Source organism: Mesoplodon bidens, assembly GCF_964165515.1.
Source record: "Mesoplodon bidens genome assembly, chromosome: 5".
NCBI lineage: Eukaryota > Metazoa > Chordata > Mammalia > Artiodactyla > Ziphiidae > Mesoplodon > Mesoplodon bidens.
The window spans coordinates 112,654,436-112,672,324 of record NC_138161.1 but is presented as its reverse complement, the minus strand read 5'-3'; the positions used below and the strand labels follow the sequence as shown (position 1 = coordinate 112,672,324).

At 38.7% G+C, this 17,889-nt stretch overlaps 1 protein-coding gene across 1 annotated transcript in view; it reads right to left on the bottom strand.

Moving 5' to 3' along the window:
• The window catches only part of SNX4 (sorting nexin 4), an 84,030-nt gene that overhangs the window by 31,229 nt on the left and 34,912 nt on the right, over window positions 1-17,889 (bottom strand). Inside the window, 2 exon segments of the mRNA XM_081236078.1 lie at window positions 2,031-2,096; window positions 12,982-13,043. Of these exon segments, the coding sequence (XP_081092204.1) occupies window positions 2,031-2,096; window positions 12,982-13,043 (128 nt within the window).

Below are 17,889 nucleotides of genomic sequence, written 5' to 3'. Positions count from 1 at the left end.
GAGTCACTGTTAAGAGTAGGAAAAACTGCCTTTAGTTCATAAATCTACAATTCTGGAAAAGTTAATGTTAAGAAAACAAAAAAGAAGATAGGTGGCTGGTGGCTTGAAGATAGGAAACATAGTGTAGGGATAAGCAGCACATCTTTGGGTAGAAAAGGGTAAATGGTAAAGATTTTTTAGATATCATTACTAAAATTAATTTTATTTAACATTTTAAATAAACCAAGTAAAGGGATAATCCCAAATTCTTGCAAATACTAAAAATGTCCAGTCAACAGAATGCAGGAAGACTTAACAAAATGGTTGAAAAGCAGCTGGTCAGCTTATATAACAGCCCCCCCCAAAATAATACTTAGATAAAATAAATATATTTTTGTCTTTTTATTATTCGGTTGTAGGAGTTCTTTACATACTATGGTTGGAAATGTTTACTCCCAGGTTGTGGCTTGCCTCTTCATTATCTTAATGGTGTGTTTGTGTGTGTTTGTGGTAAAATAGAATGTAAAATTCACCTTTTTAACAATTTATTGGTGTACAGTTCAGTGGCAGTAAGCACATTCATATGGTTGTGCAACCATTACCATCATTCATCTCCAGAACTTTTTATCTTCCCCAACTGAAACTGTACTCCCACATTCCTTCCACTTCCAATGGTGTCTTTTGATAAGCAAAATTTTTAATTTTGATGAAGAACAATTAACCATTTTAAAAATATTTTTTTCTTTTCATATTAGCTTTAAAAAATCTTTGCTTACTCGAAGGTTGCAACAATATTCTCCTACGTTTTCTACTAAAACCTGCAATTTTAGCTTTCACATTTATGTGTATCATCCAAATTGAATTAGTTTTTATGTAAGGTGTGAGATATGGCTCAAGGTTCATTTTTTCCCATGAAGATATCCAGTTATTCCAGAACCATTTCTTGAAATGAACTATGTAAATGTGGATCTATTTCTGGACTCCATCCTATTCCACTGATCTCTTTATCTCAATACCTCCTGATAACTATAGCTGTATACTAAGTCTTGAAATCAGGTAATATATTCCAGGCTTGTTCTTTTTCAAGACTGTCTTGGCTATTCTACGTTCTTTGAATTTACATATAAACTTTAGAATCAGCTTATCAATTTCTATTAAAAAGTCACTGGAGTTTTGACTGGGACTGTGATTTAGGAAGAATGGTCATATTAACACTACTGAGTCTTCCAATCAATCTATGAACATGGTTTAATCTCACCATTTATTTAGGTCTTTACTTTCTCCCAGCAATGTTTACATATAAAGTTTTTAGTGTAGAGGTCTTTCACATATTTCATTAAATTAATCTGTAAGTATTCTGTTTTGATGCTATTATAAATGGCATTTTTAAGTTTTTATTTTCCAATTGTTACTAGTATGTAAAAACAACTTTTTAAATATATTCATTGTGTATCATGCCTTCTCATTAAATTCAGCTATTCCATAATATTTTCGGTTGATTCTTTATGATTTTCTACATAAAAGATCCTGTTAACTGCAAATAAAGAGAGTTTTACTTCTTCCTTTCTAAGATGTATGCCCCTTATTTGATTTTCTTGTCTTACTGCACTGACCAGGACCTCTACTACCATTTTTACTAGTTGTGGTGGAAGCAGACATCCTTGCCTTGTTCCTGATTTTAGGAGAAAACACCAATATTTCACTATTAAGTACAGTATTACCTGTAAGTTTTAGACTGAGGAAATTCTTTATATTCCTAGTTTGATGAGAACTTTTACTGTGAATAGATGTTGACATGCTTTTTCTACATGTACTGAAATGAACACATGGGTTTTCTTCTTTACTCTGCTAATATGTGAACTGAACTGAAAGATTTTTGAATGTTAAATTAATCTTGCATTCCTGAGATAAACTTCTTTAAGTCAAATCTATATACAGAGAGCACAATATAAATGCCAGCAAACTTTATAAAAACAGAAGAACAGAAGAATCACTAACACTTCACCATTAATGTCACCTCAGGTTCTACCTTAAATTCTCTGGGTACTTACACATCCATATGATGACCAGCACTCTGCAGTCCATCACCCATTTCTTTTTCTATGGCACTCCACTCACTAAGAAGAAGAAGATAAAACCAAAAACATCATGAATTATATATGGAATATTATTAAATGGACTCTTTTACAAGGTTGTTTTCTAGCTAGCTTTTAAACAATGTATGGTATCTATTTTGGATTTATTTTCTGTGACTCAAATATGCTCCTTTCCCCGAAGTTTAACAACTAAATGCAAGTGAAGGCTTTAAAATATTAGTTCAAAAGTTTGTATCGGCTGCTGTTAAGTGCAAAGCAAGTATCATACAAAACAGTTTCTGCTTACAGACAACTTTCTCAGCTAGGGTGCCTATTTAAATCAACTGTGGTGCTTTTAGAAACTATGAATGCTTACCCTGCTCTTGATGTACTTAATTAGAATCTCAGGGATAGAGCTGAGGCATGCATATTTTTAATTACTACGTGGATGAGTCTGATAAACACACATGATTACATGTCACTATCTTAATAGGTAACAGAAAAAGACAACTGTACAGAAATACTAGGTGTACCATAAAGCTTTGATAACCTGCACTAAAGTTGCATGACAAAGTCTACTTAAAGCCACAGATCATTTTGTTGTCATTTCAGTGAAATTCTTGAAATAAAAATTCTTTTTTATGGAAGATGCATATGTATATTATAATAAAGGGGGAAATAAATCTATAATCCTAAATACTAGGAGATGACATAATTTGATATATTTCCTTCTAGTTCTTTTTATTTACTCATTTTAATATGGCTGAGATCATACGGTATATGCAATTTTGTATTATGCTTTTTCTATTAATAGTATTTCCCCACATTATTAAAATAACTTGTTCTCAGCACTATTTCAGATGGCAACTCATAATTTTTTAACCATTTTCCTGACCATTCAAGGTTGTTTACAACTTTTCTGCTATGTATAATAAATAGCTTCAATTGCATATATCATAAAAGGGAAAAAATTAAAACACTATCATGCTGTTAATCTGTAGTTTTTATACACTGTTCTTGAAATACCAGATTATATGCTTATAATACTAGAATGGTAAAACCGCACATGGTTTTAAAACTGTCAAGGAAGGAAAACAAACATAAATTAACATATCTCCTTCTGACAAGTTTTACTCATATGTTTACCCTCAAAAGAGTAATAGCAACAGTTAACCTTTTTTTAGTGCTTTGCTGTTTATAAAGTGCATTTTTAACATCTCTAGCTATATTATCTAAAGCTACACTTCCAACGCCTACAAGACAAGTCTGCTTTTATATACCTCTGTTACTTCAAATTCAACTACCTAAAGCCCAGCTCTTCACATGAAAAACAAAGTCTAGGAGTTTGGGCAGATTACAGGCCTAACTAGCCAAATTTGTAATGTAGCAATCACAGTTAATGCAGCTGTAGGTCACGTCAACAGAATTAATGGACAGTCCAGATCAACTATCTACTGGATGTTCCACAAGTACTTCATCCATCTAATCTTTGAGCACCTTTTAACGTGCTACCAACTCAAGGTCAATATAACCAAATTTAATTCTTTTGTTTACGAGACTAAAAACTAGTTCAAGAAAGGTAAGACTTACACTTAATCATCTATTTACTCCTATTAAGTCGTTTAGTGCCTGATAAATACTGGGCATTTATAGGTTGTAGGTAAAATGAAAGAGTGAACCGATAAATGAATAAATGTGAGGAGAGAAACATGTACTGGGTTCTAAGTATCAGCCACTACTAGGCACAAGACCTCCCCCCTCAAGATATACATAGTCTAGCCCGTGACTACTCAAACTGTGGTCTATGAACAGCATCACCTGGAACTTGTTGGAAATGCATACTTGCAGGACTCATTCCAGATCTACTGACTCAGAATATTCATTTTAACAGTTCTCCAGGTGACTTGTATGCCTATTACAATTTAAGAAGCATCTGCTAAACAAAAGGTTCTAACTGGGGTCCAGGTATATGCCGAGGATTGGAACTAGAAAATGTTAACCAGTTTAGGGAGGGAGGGGAGGGAGGGGAGGGAGGGGAGGGAGAGGAGGGAGAGGAGGGATCCATTAACAAGGAACTATTAAAGTATAGAAGGAGGGACTTCCCTGGTAGCACAGTGGTTAATAACCCTCCTGCCAATGCAGGGGACATGGGTTCAATCCCTGGTCCGGGAAGATTCCACACGCTGCAGAGCAACTAAGCCTGTGTGCCACAACTACTGAGGCTGAGCTCTAGAACCCGCATGCCACAACTACTGAAGCCTGCATGCCCTAAAGCCTGTGAGCCACAACTACTGAGACCACGTGCCACAACTACTGAAGCCCGCATGCTCTAGGGCCTGCATACCTCCAACTACTGAACCTGTGTGCTGCAACTACTGAAGCCTGCATGCCTAGAGCCCACGCTCCACAACAAGAGAAGCCACAGCAATGAGAAGCCTGCGCACCACAATGAAGAGTAGCCCTTGCTCGCCGGAACTAGAGAAAAGCCCGCACGCAGCAACGAAGACCCAACGCAACCAAAAAATAAAATAAATAAGTAAAATAAAGAGTATAGAAGGATTTAGCATCAACTTTATAAGAGGCATAATTGCTATCATAAAGTACTTAATGGGTGGATAACTGTCACAGATGAACCAGATCAAAGAGGGTAATAAATCTTTTGTAGCATCTGATGAAGACTAAGGACCTTTTCCACTAAGGAGGGAAAATCACAAACAAAATTTTGCATGTAATTTCAGAGACTTCATGGATTAAAGACCTAAATGTCAGACAGGAAATCATAAAACTCCTAGAAGAAAATACAGGCAGAGCGCTGTGACATAAGTCGTAGCACTATGTTTTTGGATCTGTCTCCTAAAGCAACGGAAACAAAAGCAAAAATAAACAAATGAGATCTAATTCAATTTAAAAGCTTTTGCACAGCAAAGGAAACCATCAACAAAATGAAAAGACAGTCTATGCAATGGGAGAAAATAGCTGCAAATGATATGACTGATAATATCCAAAATACATAAATAGCTCATACAACTCAGTATCAAAAAAACCGAACTCAATTAAAAAATGGACTGAAGACCTGACTAGACATTTTCCCAAAGACATACAGATGCTCAGTACTACTAATCACCACAGAAATGCAAATCAAAACCACAACGAGGGACTTCCCTGGTGGCACAGTGGTTAAGAATCTACCTGTCAAAGCAGGGGACACAGGTTTGAGCCCTGGTCCCACATGCCGTGGAGCAACTAAGCCCACGTGCCACAACTACTGAAGCCCGCGTGCCTAGAGCCTGTGCTCCACAACAAGAGAAGCCACCAGAATGAGAAGGCTGCGCACCGCAACAAAGAGTAGCCCCCGCTCACCACAACTAGAGAAAGCCGGCGTGCAGCAACGAAGACCCAACACAGCCAAAATTAAATAAATAAACTTATTTTTTTAAAAAAGATTATTAAAAAAAAAAACCCCAAAATGAGATACCACCTCATACCTGTCAGAATGGCTATCATCAAAAAGAGCACAAACACCCAATGTTGGCAAGGACGTGGAGAAAGGGAAACCTTGTACACTTGTTGGTGGGAATGTAAACAGGTGCAGCCACCGTGGAAAACAGTATGGAGAGCCCTCAAAAAACTAAAAACAAAACTACCATATGATCCAGCAATTCTGTTGCCGGAGGGTAGGTTCTTGTTTTGTCACAGAAATAATTCAGAGACGAGACACAGAGGCCAAGTAAGCGAAGTGAAGATTCATTGAGCAACAGTATACTCTCAGGAGGGAGAGCTGGCAAGCTCAGAAGAGCAGCTGCCCCGAGCTCCTTTTGGCAAGCTGGTTATATGGGGTGTGAAAACGGGTGGAATATTCATCAAGGAGGGAGGGACTTTGGGGTAACTTCCTGGCTTTCATCCAAGTTCCACCTTTCTGAGAGGAGGGGCTGTTTTTGTCCTTGGTCTTCTCAGATCTGCCATGGTGTCAGGTGCATGATGGGTACTGCTCTGGCTGCAATGTTAATTCTATTGTAATGAGGGTATAATGAGCAAAAAGTTACATTCAGACATAAGAGGTTCCCACCTTTCTTTGCCTCTAGGACCCTGTCATTGCAAGATGTATGTTTCCTGTCATATGACCCATGCCTCTCTTCTCTGCTCATATCTGGCTAACTGCCTGCTCTAACAATTCCACTCCTGGGTTATAAATATGAAGAAAATGAAAACACTGACTCGAAAAGATACGTGCACCCCAATGTTCACAGCAGCATTATTTACAATTTCCAAGATATGGAAGAAACCTAACAGATGTCAACAGGCGAATGGATAAAGAAGTGTGGTATATATATGTGCATGTATATACAGATACACACACACACACACACATACACACACACACAAAATGGAATATTACTCAGCCACAAAAAAGAATGAAATTTTGCCATCTGCAACAACATGGATGGACTTGGAGGGTATTATGCTTAGTGAAATAAATCAGACAAAGAACTGTATGTTATCACTTATACATGGAATCTAAAAGAAAAACTAGTGAATATAATAAAAAGAAACAGACTCACAGATATAGAGAACAAATAAGTGGTTACCAGTGGGAAGAGGGAAGGAGGGAGGGGCAAGATAGGGATAGGAAATTAAGAGGTACAAACTATTATGTGTAAAATAAACAAGCTATAAGGATACACTGTACAGCACAGGGAATATAGCCAATATTTCATAATAACTATAAATAATTTCAGAGACTTCAGAGAACCTGAAGTCCATCCTTATCTCCTAGCTTAAGGAATCTGAACTATAAAACCACAAAGGTCCCTCCTGCTCTAGTATTTTACAGTTCCATTAAGAAAGAAAGGAAAGAACTCCAAGAATGCTCAAGGGTCAAGACTCTGGAAAGGAATAAAAATATCATTACAACAAAAATAGAGGTACAGAACTAAATTTAGCTGCCCAATCTGGTGCTCATCAGGGATAGAGGCGTGGGAGGGAAAGTCTCCAGCCCCAGGCAAGTCTGTAGTAATAAGTTTTATTTGTTTATACTTCCGTGTATCATTTCATTTAAACAAAGTTCCATGCTAAAAAAGGGTTTGGAAATCACTCTCCCCATTTAACCCCACAACTGAACAGGTATTTAAAATCGGGCTCGGAGATCTAACATGGTTTACTCAAAAGTCAGGCATCCAACGACAGGCAGAGCTGAGATGAGAATCAACTGGAGTGTCCGAGTGTCCTACCTACTAACACCAACCTTCACTTTCTTTTTTTGGCTTTCTTAATCAAAAGAGCTCTTTAGGGAATCCCCTGGCGGTCTAGTGGTTAGGGTTCCGCACTGCAGGGTACACGGGTTCAGTCCCTGGTCACGGAACTAAGATCCCACAAGCTGCATGTTACGGCCAAAAGAAAAAAAAAAAGAGCTCTTCACCACCACTCATCAACCATATGACCAAAAAATAAAAAATAAATTATAGAATCCTTCAACAAAATACATCCTGTGCATCTTTGAGCTCTGAGGTATATGACAAGGTTTGCATATCCCTGATCATGTTTACACATGACTCTTTGAAAAAATTTGCTTTTGCAGTTTCCTGGAATCCCTTGAAAGGAATTATACCAACTGAATCTGGGAAAGATGTTTTTCCTTGGTTGCTTCTATATGGATTCACAATCTATGAATTAAGATGAGTATTTTAAAATGTTCAATTAACAGAATATAACATTTTAGGCTATTAGCTCCTGACAGCTTTCATTAGCTTCAAAAACTTAGTTACTGGCACTTAAAACTCTCTTTTTTCTAAGTCTTTTGCAGAGTGAATCCCGCCTATGTATTGTAAAAAATAAACAGAAACCTCAATTAAATAGAGTTGGAAGACCAAAAGGGGGAGCTCTCATGCCCTGTGTCCACAGCAGAGCCCAAGAAGAAGAAGAAAGATTCCTCTTCTTTCCTGGCCAGGTCTCAGCCCATGAAAAGCCACGGAGACTCTTTGTTTACTCTAGCCCTCCCAACTTCCTTTTCCTCTCTATGAAAGCCTTCTCCTTCCCTTGCCCTGTGGGAACTTACATGAGCCTTGCCATCGTTGCAGCCTGGAACTGCAATTCTCTGCTAATCTTTGCTGGAGAAATATCTGGCAGTCTATTTGTTTCAAGTCAACAGTGTTTGGTCCAATTCTTGACAGGCAGATCTTAAAAGTTCCTGAAACTAGTGAACATATAGACAAGTCCTATAAGCACCTACACGGAATGACCCTTTGGCCTGTCCTAAATTGAATCAGGTGCTATATCCAGGAGGAAGCTGCAAAAAGCCTAGGAACTCAAGAAGAGCAAAAAATGAACTCCCATACTCTAAAAAACAAAGACAAAAACAAAAAAACCCAGCAACACGCAACATGAACATATTACAAAAATCTTCCCTGTTTCTTCTCTGTGCATCTAATTCCTGCTCATTTCTTACTTACAAATAAGTTTAAGTCTTGTCACCTTTCCTTCCCTCTTTGACAGTCCTTTTCCACTCATAGCTCAATCTTTTTTCTTTTTTTTTTTTTTTTTTTTTTTTTTTTTTTTTTTTTTTTTGCTGTACGCGGGCCTCTCACTGCTGTGGCCTCTCCCGTTGCGGAGCACAGGCTCCGGACACACAGGCTCCGCGGCCATGGCTCGCGGGCCCAGCCGCTCCGCGGCATGTGGGATCTTCCGGGATAGGGGCACGAACCCGTGTCCCCTGCATCGGCAGGCGGACTCTCAACCACTGCGCCACCAGGGAAGCCCTCAATCTTTTTTCTTAATCCATTCTCTCACTTCAATCTCTAATTTAGCAAAAAGGCATAATTTTACAAAGTTATTGGATATATATAGAAAACATTTAAATTGAGACAAAGCTGATGAAATCGGCTTTATATTTCTTCCCCTCTCAAATTCCAAACCAAAGAACAGAAACACATTAAACTTTTTTCCAATTATGTGACTCTCAAGCTCTGGATTTTTTCATTACTCTTTTTTTTTGGCTGCGCCGTGAGGCTTGCGGGATCTTAATCCCCAGGCCCCGCCAGTGAAAATGCGAGTCCTAACCACTGGACCACCAGGGAATTCCCTGGATTTTTTCATTACTCTTATGGTCAGTGTAGTGCCACTGACCATAAGAGTAATGAATAAATAAAAAGGAAACAAAAAGAAAAGATAAAAAACACTCACTACCAATTGGTACTGCTCTGCAATCCTTTCCCACATTCCTAAATGATACCCTCATCAGTGCTTCTCAAACTGGGATATTTCATCTTGGATATCTGAAGCCATCTAAGCATGGCACAGTCTTTCTGAAGAACGAATTTTAAGTTTGAGGCAGGGTAAGTTATATATATACTTAAATAACCATGGATGCTCTACAGAGTAAAATGTAAAATTTGAATAAACTGACAGAACTCAAGTCTTCAAAGAGATTCTGCACTTGCCGCAGCTGCTTCCAGCCAATCCCCCACGGAGCTGGTAAGGGGAGATAAAGGAGGGTATGCAGTAGGATCAGTTTAAGAACTCTCCTCTCCATTAGTCTGAGACAGACGGCCCTGTATCACTCCCCTCAAGCTTCCTAACCACAGAATCACCCCACCTGTTCTCAGCAGAGACACCTGCTTTACTGAGACAGGGGCCAGCTAAAGTGGCCTCCTGCCACATACTGCTCCCCTCCTTTAAGACAGCTCTGTGCCTTCCTCTCTATCTTCTCTCCCATCCACCCTCCTACCCTTGCTCCCCCTGCAAAAAACCACCACCACCACCACAAAGAGGCCCTATACCCCTTCAAGAATAACCTCAGAGACTTTTCTTAACAGACTTATCAGTAACTTGCTGTCTTTCCTTCCTTAACCCTTTCCTGTCATTCCTAGGACCACTGCATTATATCACTCAAACCAAACTGCTCTCCAAATTAACACCGAAGATTTACCCACCCATTTCCCCCCTTTTCGACTAAATTCAATTCCTCTACAGTATAACTCCAACTTCTTGAAGTGCTCCCTTCACTTGCTTGACACTGCACACTCCTCATCAATTTCCCAATATCTCTCTCACATTCTTTTTCTTTGCCTGACCCCTGAACACAGATATTCCCCAAGGTTCCGTCCTTGAGTCTCTCACAGACTTATCCTAACCCTCTAACATTATCACCTTAACCCTACATTAAATATCATTCTATTAGGATGTAACTTTTATATACAACTCATATTCTCACCAGCCTCTTACAGTGCCGATCCAAATTTCCAATTGCTTAATAGAAATCTTTAAATCAAATGCAATCTATTCAAAACAGAACACTTTAATTCATTCCTCAAACCTGTTATTTTTCCTACATTCTCTATCACAATCCTCCTAATCATTCAGCTGCCTGCAAATTAAATTTTGGTATCTTTAGCACCTACCACGGTAGCAGGAGCTCAGCAGATGTGTGCTGGATGACTGAAAGAATCAATTGATAAATCTTGTCATTTATGTCTCCTTAATAGTCCCTACAGGCAATTGCTCTGGTTCAGGCTCTTGATCACCTGCTTAAATTACCTCAACCACCTGTGGTCTCCTTGGCTCACTTTTTATGAAATATTTTAGATGTAAAATGGCTTTCTGTTAATTTACTGAGTTAGCAGAAAGGCGAATCTGTATAATATTTATCATGAGACATTAATGCAAATAATTTTCTTTACAATTTGATTCAGCCAAGTGACCTTTTATCCACTTGCCTCTCAAATTAACACAAGTCCATTTATTATTTACAATAAATGTACTACTTTTGAGAGTGTCTGATTTATGTTAATTATCATATGAGCATATTCCCAAGCTTAACTAGAGTCCCAGTTTGAGTAGTATTCTTAAAATCAGGGCTGACTCACGCATAGATCTAAAAGCAGGTAAGTCGCACATCATGCACCTGACTTGAATACGATTTGCCTTTCTTCCCATTATTCCTGTTTAGACATATACTCCTATCCTAGTTATGAAGAGTCTACATGTTTACAATATTAATATGCTTCTCTTCATTAAAAAACATCATATAATGCTGATATTGTCCCATCTTGCATTTGATCAACCAAGACATATGGGATAACCTGTTACTCAAATTAAGTAAATATGTAGCCATATCTCACACCTGACATTCAAATAAATTTCATATGAATCAAAAATTTATAAAACCACAAAAATGTAGAAGAAATGAAAAATTTATTTTTTTATAATCCATAGTGGGGGAAACCTTATTAAGATATACACAAAAGTCAGAAGCTATTACTTTATAAAGGAGAAAATCTAACCACTTACATGTTAACCGAATTTAACAAATTGAGTATTTCTGTTAATCAAAAACTACCAGAAGGGCTTCGCTGGAGGTGCGGTGGTTAAGAATCCACCTACCAATGCAGGGGACACGGGTTCAAGCCCTGGTCCACATGCCACGGAACAACTAAGCCCATGTGCCACAACTACTGAGCCTGCGCTCTAGAGCCCATGAGCCACAACTACTGAGCCCACGTGCTGCAACTACTGAAGCCCGCACACCTAGAGCCCGTGCTCCTCAACAAGAGAAGCCACTGCAATGAGAAGCCCGCGCATCACAACGAAGAGTGGCCCCGGCTCACCACAAGTAGAGGAAGGCCGCACATTGCAATGAAGATCCAATGCAGTCAAAAAAAAAAAAAAAAAGCCCCATACAGTTACTTACTGATAACAATATATATTGGAGAGCTGTTTTTAAGTAAAAAAAAAAAAAAAGCAAAGTAAAACAAGTGAACATAGCAGTGTATAAAACATGCTCCCTTTCCATGTTTAAAAAAACGGGGGGTGGAAGGGGGACTTCTCTGGTGGTCCAGTGGTTAAGAATCTGTCTTGCAATGCAGGGGATGCCTGCTCGATCCCTGGTCAGGGAACTAAGATCCCACACACCGAGGGGTAACTGAGCCCATCCGCTGCAACTACTGAGCCCACGCGCCACAATTACAGAGCCCACACACTCTGGAGCCTGTGTGCCACAACTAGAGAGAAGCCCACGTGCCACAACTAGAGAGAGAAGCCTGTGCGCCGCAATGAAAGATCCCGTGTGCCACAACTAAGACCCGACGCAGCCAAAAAATAAATAAATATATTTTTTTAAAGGGGGGAGGGAGAAATGCACTTGTTTGTGTGTTAATATATACATTTATGGTGCTACATGTTACTAGAAGGATACAAAAGTAACTCAGAAACTGCTATTAGTTGCCTCAGAGGAGGAGACCAGGGTGGTTGGCAGGCAGGAGGGAAGAGACTTTTCACTATATAAGTTTTTGTTTCTGTTGAATTTTGTGCTATATGAATGTCTTACCTATTCAAATATGTTAAATGAATTCTTTTGATTAATTCAATCAAAAGGACTTAGAACATTAGCAAGGACATTTTTCTTACAAGAAGATTTGGATAATTAACTTCTAAAATGTCACAACTAAAATAATTAACACACACAAAAATTCACAAAAGAAAAAGCTCAAAAATAACCAAGATATGCAAGTTATCTACACAAGTAAATATTCTAATTTACACTAATATTACCTCAAGACTGAAAAACCCATCTTGCAAAAGCCTTCAGAAATTATAAAGTGACACAAAGAAAGAAAAGAAAAAGAAAACCGCTAACTCTATATGACAGTGATTTCCAAAGGAATCTTCTTGGGCATTCTGCCAAGAAAGTAAAAGACACCGATCACTGCTTCAGAGCAGTTTATCTTTTATCTGCTCAATATATTAGACTCCCTTATTATTTTTTATTTAAACAAAGGCTTTACAGTGAAAAGTTTGAAGACTACTACTACAGGACATCATTTAAAAAATAATCTTTTGCTTTCCAGAATCATATATTTTCAAGAATTATAGTTCTTAGGCAAAAAGCTAATTAGAGCTAGCTGTTGTTTATTATAAAAGTTTGCATAATGCTTACCTGAAAACTCGCCCATAATTCCCATGTACTTTATATACACCATACAGTCGGTCTGCTACTCTCTGGAATAAATATTCGAAAGAAATTGCTATGAAGTCAAAGTTACATAAAGATTACTTAAAAAAAAGATTTTATCCTCATTTAAAATACATATATATATATACACACACACACACACACATGCTTAGCACAATAACCTTGAAAAATATGGAAAACAAGCTTAAATCTCCCAAAGTTTCATCATGGAGAGAAAAAACACCTAGTGTTGTCATATTTATGTAATAGCTTTCATATTTCTTCACACATATATATTTTTTTAATTAACGTTTTAAAATTTCCTATACCAAGAGTGCTAATATTTTTAACCAGTAGGTTACTATTACTTTTATTTATTTATTTATTTATTTATTTATTTATTATTTATGGCTGTGTTAGGTCTTCGTTGCTGCACGTGGGCCTTCTCTAGTTGTGGCGAGCAGGGGCTACTCTTTGCTGTGGTGCGCGGGTTTCTCACTGCGGTGGCTTCTCTTGTTGCAGAGCGTGGGCTCTAGGCACGTGTGTTTCATTAGTTGCAGTATGCAGGTTCTAGGGCACGTGGGCTCAGTAGTTATGGCTCGCAGGCTCTAGAGCGCAGCCTCAGTAGTTGTGGTGCACAGGCTTAGCTGCTCATGTGGGATCTTCCCAGACCAGGGACTGAATTGGCAGGCAGATTCTTAACAACTGCATTGCCAGGGAAGCCTCAATATTACTTTTAATAGATACCACTTTAAAAAAATTTATTTATATACTTATTTATTTTGGCTGCACTGGGTCTTAGTTGCGGCATGCGGGATCTTTTAGTTGTGGCATGCAGCTTCTTAGTTGCGGCATGAGGACTCAGTTGCAGCATGCGGACTTCTTAGCTGCAGCATGCATGTGGAATATCTAGTTCGCCGACCAGGGATCAAACCCAGGCCCCTGCATTGGGAGCACAGAGTCTTACCCACTGGAGCACCAGGGAAGTCCCCCCATTTAAAAAATTTTTTTATTTATTTTATTTTATTTATTTGGCTGCGCCAGGTCTTAGTTGCAGCATGCAGGATCTTTTAGTTGCGGCATGCAGGATCTTTTAGTTGCGGCATGTGGGATCTAGTTCCCTGAGCAGGGATCAAACCCAGGCCCCATGTATTGGGAGTGCAGAGTCTTAACCACTGGACCACCAGGGAAGTCCCCTGATACCACTTTAAAAAGGTGCATAAAATTCCACCTAGTGGTGTATAAAATATATAAGCATTCCTTGTCAGATAGTTATCCCTAATTTTTTCAGTATTATAAATAATGGTGAAATAAGCATCTCTGAGAGTACAACTTTTTCCAAATTTCAGATTATTTCCTTAAGATAAAGTCCCCAAAGGGGAATTTACCAAGGGAAAGAATATAAACATTTTCAATTGTATTGACAGTTTTATGTATAAACATTGCACACATGCAATATACTTCTTTTTTTTTGTTTTTGGCTGCGTTGGGTCTTTGTTGCTGCTGCTGCACGTGGGCTTTCTCTAGTTGTGGCGAGCAGGGGCTACTCTTTGCTGTGGTGCGCGGGCTTCTCATTGCAGTAGCTTCTCTTGTTGCAGAGCACGCACTCTAGGCACGTATGTTTCAGTAGTTGCAGCACGCGGGTTCTAGGGCACGTGGGCCCAGTAGTTATGGCTCACGGGCTCTAGAGCACAGCCTCAGTAGTTGTGGCGCACAGGCTTATTTGCTCATGCAGGATCTTCCCAGACCAGGGATTGAACCTGTGTCCCCTGAATAGGAAGGAGGATTCTTAACCCCTGCACCACCAGGGAAGTTCCCAGGCAATATACCTCTGTGCTACTTTATCAAGTTAATGCCTTCTAACCAACTAACATTAGGTATTTTAATAACAGTAGAATTACAGTTTAGGTCACTGAGATAAAATATGTACTGCCTAGAGACTTCCCTCATGGTCCAGTGGTAAAGAATCTGCCTTCCAATGAAGGGGACGTGGGTTCTATCCCTGGTTGGGGAACTAGGATCCCATGTGCCATGGGGCAACTAAGCCCACGTGCCACAACTACTGAGCCCAAGTGCCTCAACTAGAGAGCCCTCATGCTGCAAACTACAGAGCCCACGCACCACTACTAGAGAAAGAAAAAAAATCCCACGCGCCACAACTAGAGAGAAGCCCACGTGCCACAACGAAGAGCCCAGTGCTGCAACTAAGACCCGATGCAGCCAAACATTAAAAATAAATAAATAAAATAAATATTTTTTAAAACTACAAAAAAAATGTACTGTCTAGCGATTCATACAAATTTTACAAAAGACAAAACAAAACACCATATGCAGTAATCTCCTTTACTTTCCCCCAAAGTATTATGGACATGAACTAGAAGATCAAAAGTCAATCCCACATAAAACCCTAAAAAAGAAATCCTAGTATATAATTTCCAAATGTAAACCCTGAATTTACATTCAACCCCTCTAATTCCTTACTCAAACATGAGTAATTTGAGGAATTAGGCATTAACCATACAATAATTCTTAAACCTTTCAATACTTCAGCTTAAACTGAATGAACCACATTGTAAAAACCTGGAGCAGGCGTAGGAGGATCATAAAATGTTTTCCATCTCTCCTTGACCTGCTAGACTAGAGGGCAGCACACTACAGGTCTGCAGCTTGTTTTTGTAGTCTTATTGGAACACAGTCATACTCACTCATATTAGCACTGTCTATGGCTGCTTTCATAGCAGGGTTGAATAGCTTCAACAGGGACCATATGGCCCAAACAGCTGAAAATATTTACTATCTGGCCTTCAGAAAAAGTTTGCCGACCCCTGTACTAGACTCCACTTTCAGGATAAAGTTCATAGTCTTTACTATGCTTGAAACTTTCCAGGGCTGTCCACAGACCTCTAAACTAATTTCTCTGGGATGTTATTTCCCAATTATTTTTTGAGAGCCCTATAGAGTGTCAAAGGTTGGTTGGTTGTTTAAAGTGGTTCCATTGTCAAGTAAGTTTGGGAAATACTGAGATTAAAGCGTTTAACAGGTTTTTTTTCTGCAGGACTTTTTTGAACTTTAACACGATATACGAATCAGGACTATTGAAAGAGAGTTGGTTTGCTGTAGGGAACATGTTACAGGACGGGCATTCAAAGAATATAAAACAGAAAATGTCACTCTAGAGTACTAACTTTTGCAGATCCTCGTACTTTTTTTTTTTTTGGCTGCACTGCATGGCATGCAGGATCTTAGTTCCCCAAACAGGGAGTGAACCCCGCCCCATGCAGTGGAAATGCGGAGACCACTGGACCACCAGGGAAATCCCTAGATCCTCGTACTTTTAAAGATCAAACATCCTCATGACAGCTGAGCATTTTATCATCTATCTACGATATTAAGTATAGAAGAGAGGGAAAGAACTTGTTAAATAACCACATAAGAATAAAAACTAGAACAACTTAGATACAAAATGCATACACAAAATAAATGTTCAAAGAAAGTTTCTGAATCCCTGGTATTTAAGGGTTTTTTTCCTTAAATTTTATTACTCCTGGCAGCTGCTACAAAAGGAACTTTTACCATGATAGTTAGAGCTCCGGAAAATACTTTGGTCCATAGAACATGACAAAAAGAGGCAAGAGTTCTCATACTCCAGAAAGGTGAGCAACCACACAAGGAACTACTCTATTGGTGAATGAGGCAACAAAGAGCCACTCAGCAGTTGTTACTGGACCAGCAATGTTTCTGGCATGAACTACTCATGGAAACAAATTGTTCTAGCCAACCGGAACATGAGATGATTGGTACCTAGATCATCAGGCAGTGAGAAAAAAGATGAAGCGAGGAAAAATGATAAACTATAGACCAAAAAATATCATTTCTAGAGAAAAGTAAAGACAAAAATGGCAGGTAAATAAATCATGAATTATTAAAACCTGAAACCAGATTAATTCAGTGCTCGTTGGTAAGCAAGAATCATGGTGCCAGGTAAAGGGGGCTATACACAATGATTTAGTCTACACTGCCACTCAATTTCAATTCTGTTGAAAAGCCTTTCTTTTTGAAAAGTGATCATCTGACAACTGACAGGGGAGGACTGACACCTAGCAAATAATATGACAACAGAAGAAATTTGACAGACTCATCTTATCATCCTCTCCAGTTCTGAATCATTTGCAACTATGGTAAGAATGTCTTCTCTATCCTCACTGAAGTAGTAGGGGATTAAATGTTAAATGTTAAAAAGGACACAAAGTCTTACGACAGTCTATTAGATGATCTTATTTTAAATATCTGGACACATAGCTTTTCTTTTGAATTATCTCCTAAGGAGGCAATGATTATGAGATTTAGGACTCCTGATACTACTGCCAAAATCTTTCCCAAAGGAACTGTATGTAATACTTTACACAACGACGCTGTCACCAAATATTGCACAAACACTAGATATTACCATCTTTATATATGACTACAAATTAAATGTTAAATAGTGCCTCAATAATTTCAATTTACATTTTTAGAGTATTAGCAAAGTTAAACATTCCTCCCTCCCTTTTAAATTTGATTTCCCCTAGAGAGGCAGCAAATATGGTTGTAGGAAGTAAGGGATTTGGAGTAAGACAAATGTGAATTCAAATTCCAGCTCCTGGGACTTCCCTGGTGGTCCAGTGGTTAAGAATATGCCTTCCAATGCAGGGGACGTGGGTTCAATCCCAGGTCAGGGAACTAAGATCCCACATGCCAAGGGACCACACATAGAAAGAAGCCCATAATCCACAACAAAGAGCCGGCATGCCACAACAAAAGATTCCACATGCTGCAACGAAGATCCGGTGCTGCAACTAAGACCCGGTGCAGCCAAAATAAATAAATAAATATTAAAAAAAAAATTCCAGCTCC